We start from the raw sequence: 5,612 nt of genomic DNA, 5'->3' as shown, positions 1-5,612 counted from the left end.
AGGACTAAATCCTGTTAATTTTTTGGAACGTTCATTTAGAAAATAAACAGCTGCTACATTGGCTGTTGATATGATAAACAAAAATATAAATTATACTACTGCTAGTTATTTTAACCGGGCAATAAAATATCTTAAAAACACATCACTAATTTGGCATAGCTTTGCCTCACAGATCTAGAGATCTTAAAGGATCAGACATAGATAATTGCCACGATAAAGTTAACGTATTGGCAACAAATCAATAGAATAGATATTTTGTATTCTCTAAATTTGCTGTGAAATCGTGATGTATTCATAAAGCTAATTTACCTTAAATAGAAACATAAAATGTCTTTACAAGATATAAATTTGTTACAAAATCAGAATCTGATGAGTTATGAAATTTGACATATTTTGAAGATGTTATTCTGTTACCGTCAAGCCTAAAGCTACTGAATTGAATATATTTTACAATGAGAAATATTACTGCATTGTTGACTGATTTATATTAAAGGATGCATTGCACCTACATCGACCATCTTTGTCAGAACAACAATATTGCTCATATTATGAAACTTGACATAATATTTTCTAGATGTTGTTTTGTTACCGTAAGCCTAAAGCTACTGCATTGAATATATTTTACCATGAGAAATGTCCTTACTGAATAGATGACTGACTTATGTAAAAAATATGCATTGCTGCTAAAATTACCATCTTGGTCAAAACAACAATATTGCTTAAAATCAACGCAATTATAAGCGTTGAAAATAAGATAATTCCAAAGAAATGAATCTCACTTTGGCTACGTGAATCCTGGCCTCCTGACACATCTGGGTTAGGAGAGTGACGTTACCACAAGCCTCCAACTGTCTACATTTTCTGGTATAATACCGATTCCAATCTCTGTAGTATGGATTCCATATGAGGGTAAATAACTGTTTCATATATTTTTGCTGGACTCGACAGTGCATAAGGTCGTGCAAGAATTCCTGGGCAGAAGAAGTGGCGCTATTGTTTTCAGAGTTGATCACGTTTTTCCACGAATATAAAGGTTCAATGCTGCCGGAAAGATTAAAAACTAATATAAGGCCTTCGAATAAGTAAAAAAAAAAAAAAAAAACATGATGATGGAGGATGTGTATTAATGTGCTTCGCCAAAGACTCTTCTTGGACAGAGGCAAGGAACAGATGTTTAATACCAATGTGCACAAACTAACATTCATCATCAGTTGCAGACAACAATTCAACATCTACCAAAGACAAATGAAAGATATAATAGCCTTACTGTTTACTTTTCTTTATTAAAACTTATCATCTGATTTTAAGCATGAAATAGATTCAATGAAATAAACTAGATAAAAAAATCGTTATTGCAAAGTAAAAAAGTTGAATATTAGATGGATACTAGTGTATTGAATATTACAAATTTCTTTTAGATTTCAGTAATATTATTATTTATTATTATCATTACTAGCTAAACCACAACCCTAGTTGAAAAAGCAAGATGCTATAAGCCCATGGGCTCCAACAAGTATAAAATAGCCCAGTGAGGAAAGGAAATAAGGAAATAAATAAATGAAATGAGAAAAAATTAACAATGAATTATTTTTAAAACAGTAACAACATCAAAAGAGATATATCATATATCAACTATAAAAATACTTTTGAAGTTCTACAACAAACCCTACGACAGTGTCATTAAAATACCTACACGGTCCATCTATCCAGAGAATACTGTGCAATTAGAAGATACGGCTAATCTCATCTATATAAATTTTACCTGTAAAATGTCTCGGTCACAGCATTCGCCAGTAGACCTCCAACGAAAGTAGACCCACTTCTCCAGGTACTCCAGAGGATAACAGCCTTCGGAGGACGTCCATTTGACCCGTAGCTTCTCTTCTGTTTCATTAAAAGCTCTTTATCGTTAATATTCAACTGAAAACAAGGCTCCACGCCTTCCGGGGATTCCCCTCTCGAAAACCCCGGCGAATGTTTCGGAGGAAAGGCGAGATATAAGCCAGCTGTAGCAGCCAGTGCTAAAAGGACGTGTTTACGTTTCAGTGGCATCGTCCTTACTTTATAACGTCCCTGGATATCTTGAAACTTTTTCCAGGTACTTTCATCGATAAATTGAGGCACACTGGTGTGGTGACTTGCTGCTATTCACAGTAATAAGTGTCTTTATATCTCAAACTTTCAATTATAATTTTTGTCTGTTAAGTAAACTGAGGGATTATACCCATATATAAGTATATATATATATATATATATATATATATATATATATATATATATATATATATATATATATACACAATATATAAACATATATATAAACATATATATATATATATATATATATATATATATATATATATATATATATATACAGAGAATTAAAGGTGTTAACAAAAGCATACGCAATATACGCATATATACACACATACACACTGCAGGCTCTTCACGTAAGGTGAATTAGCTGACGCAAATTTCTATATACAAGGCTGGAAAATATGGACAATATACTTTGTAATGGTGTTTGAAAGTTTCTTTGAAAAAAGAACGTGAAAGTTCTTTAAATAACAATACGAGTATTGAATTGACAGGAGGAATTTGGCTGCAAATGAAAGAAATAAAAGGGCTGAAACACAAAGTTAATTGTTTGTGTAATATATATATATATATATATATATATATATATATATATATATATATATATATATTCACACATACATTTGTATATATATATATATATATATATATATATATATATATATATATATATATATATATATAGATATATATTCACACATACATTTGTATATATATATATATATATATATATATATATATATATATAGATAGATATATATTCACACATACATTTGTATATATATATATATATATATATATATATATATATATATATATATATATATATATATATATTCATGTATATATATACATATATATATTCATATATGTACACATACGTATATGAATATATACATATATACAGTACTTATATATACACACATACATACATACATACATACATACATACATATATATATATATATATATATATATTCACACATACATTTGTATATATATATATATATATATATATATATATTCACACATACATTTGTGTATATATATATATATATATATATATATATATATATATATATTCATGTATATATATACATATATTCATATATATATTCACATATATACACATACGTATATAAATATATACATATATACAGTAATTATATATACATACATACATACATACATACATATATATATATATATATATATATATTGTAAATATATGTGTGAATATATACACACACATATATGTACAATATATATACATACATACATACATATATATATATATATATATATATATATATATATATATATATACACACACACACATATATATATATATATATATATATATATATATATATATATACATATATGGTATAAAGAGGCCAAATGGATAAGAAAACTAGAGATACATAAAAGTTGTAAAAAAATTTACCAGAAGTAAAAGAACGGGATGATTCATTATCATTTTTTTCAGGACGACGAATCTCTTTAATGAGCCTAAAACTCCAGAGTGATAAACTGAGAGGAAAGGTGGATGTTAAATTAAGAGGAGAAGGAAATGTTAAACAGATGAAAGGAATGTTAAACTAACGAGAGGTTGGGAGAGTGTTAAAAGTGGCAGGAAAGGGGAGAGGTATCCACTCATCACTATTTATTTACCCCTTTGCGAGTCTTTCTCTCTCTATGATATGCTTCATAAAATATATATATATATATATATATATATATATATATATATATATATATATATATATATATTACAGTGCAGTAGTTAACGCCTTGGGTAGAGAAGAATTGTTTGGTAATCTCAGTGTTGTTAGGTGTTTGAGGACACAGTAGAAAGTGTAAAGAATAGGTCAGACTATTCGATGTATGTTTAGGCAAAAAGAAAATGCACCGTAACCAGAGAGAAAGATCCAATGTAGTACTGTCTGGCCAGTCAAAGGACCCCATAACTCTCTAGAGGTTGTATCTCAAACGGGTGGCTGGTGCCCAGGCCAACTTACTACTAATAAAGACTATGTGCATGTGACGTCATAAATAACGGTAACATAAAAGAGGGTCCCGATGTTCTGATCAAGGCACTTTCAGGCTGTGGGATGGAAACTCCCAATGTGAATTTTGTTGGTTATCACACACCAAAAAAAAGTAATTGAAAACACATTATAGATAATATCATGAGCTATGACTTATACGGAAAAGCACTATCTCTCTCTCTCTCTCTCTCTCTCTCTCTCGAGTAGGGCGTCTACTTTGCTAGTGAATATATGAATTAAGAAGGCACTTCGCAAGAGACAGTGTTATAAAACCACTGGATTATTATACAACACTAGAATTTGGTTGCTATATAATGAAATAAAAATGTCATATACAATATAAAATATGAATTTCTTTAATTATTGAAGACTGCCAGGTTGCCAGAGAACTCTCAATCAATCAATCAATCCGTGTTGAAGATATTATCCTCTGATCATGGAAAAATGACACCGTCAAAACTATAACACACCAAATTAAATCAACAAGTCACTTAATAACATTAATAAGACGAATGTAGCACATTCTTTTCTGACAACACCAATCACACTGAGTCCTATTGTTGATTGAATCACAATGCATAGAGAACAAATCCCATTATCAGCTGATAGGTCTTTATCTCCGTTATCTCTAATGCGGAAGGTGTTAAAGTGAGAAAATTATATATACGTTCACCTGGTTGTGGTGGCCGATGTGGTGACGTCCCTGACTAATAAACGCCAGACTTGGGTTTGAGTTCCGCTCAAACTCGTTGGTTTCTTTGGTCGCTGTAACCTCACCATCCTGTTGATCTAAGGATGGGGGGCTTGGGGGAGGCTATAGGTCTATCTGCTGAGTCATCAGCAGCCATTGCCTGGCCTTCCTTGGTCCTAGCTTGGGTGGAGAAGGGGCATGGGCGCTGATCCTATGTATATAAGGTCAGTCTCTAGTCTAGGGCATTGTCCTGCTTGATAGGGCAATGTCACTATCCCTTGCCTCTGCCATTCATAAGCGGCCTTTAAAGCCTTTAAACCTGAATGATTAGAGTACGGACGATATCTTACCGCTTAAAACTCTGTTTAAATGAAATATATATAATTATGTCAAAAAGATAAGGGACATCCTTATCAAAGATTTTAGTTCCCAAGCAATGCAAGAAATCTTATCAATCAAGCATCCTCTAAGTCTCAAAACCAGCTAGAAATTTGCCGACTGATTTAACCATCCTATTTCTTTTTTCTGATAACTTGCGCCAAAACTTAACATGATTGTAGCTATGCCTATTGCTACACAACTTACTGGGAAGGCAGCATGGCTGTTACAACATATATTGCGCCAAAACTAATTGTTGAAGCCTAGGGCACAAATTTTAGCATCCTGCTTTTCCAACTATTATTGTAGGTTAGCCAATAATAATAATAATAATAATAATAATAATAATAATAATAATAATAATAATAATAATAATAATAATAATAATCAACTGA

The 5,612-nt window shown here is 30.7% G+C and overlaps 1 protein-coding gene across 4 annotated transcripts in view; it reads right to left on the bottom strand.

Moving 5' to 3' along the window:
* Positions 1-4,713, bottom strand: part of LOC137640559 (carbohydrate sulfotransferase 1-like) — an 8,726-nt gene extending 4,013 nt beyond the window's left edge. Inside the window, exons 1-3 of one of the 4 annotated variants that reach the window (XM_068373074.1) lie at positions 4,648-4,713; positions 1,763-2,198; positions 780-1,041 (exon numbers count right to left, since the gene is read on the bottom strand). In XM_068373074.1, coding sequence (XP_068229175.1) covers positions 780-1,041; positions 1,763-2,052 — 552 coding nt within the window. In that variant the 5' untranslated portion in view covers positions 2,053-2,198; positions 4,648-4,713. Of the gene's footprint in view, positions 1-779; positions 1,042-1,762; positions 2,211-4,618 lie in introns of all 4 variants that reach the window. The other 3 variants (XM_068373076.1, XM_068373075.1, XM_068373077.1) reach the window with 3 other exon arrangements.
* Positions 4,714-5,612: the final 899 nt, after the last annotated feature.

The sequence above is a fragment of the Palaemon carinicauda genome, chromosome 5 (assembly GCF_036898095.1).
Source record: "Palaemon carinicauda isolate YSFRI2023 chromosome 5, ASM3689809v2, whole genome shotgun sequence".
Lineage (NCBI taxonomy): Eukaryota > Metazoa > Arthropoda > Malacostraca > Decapoda > Palaemonidae > Palaemon > Palaemon carinicauda.
The sequence above is the reverse complement of the archived record's forward strand: the minus strand, read 5'-3'. Positions and strand labels throughout refer to the sequence as shown.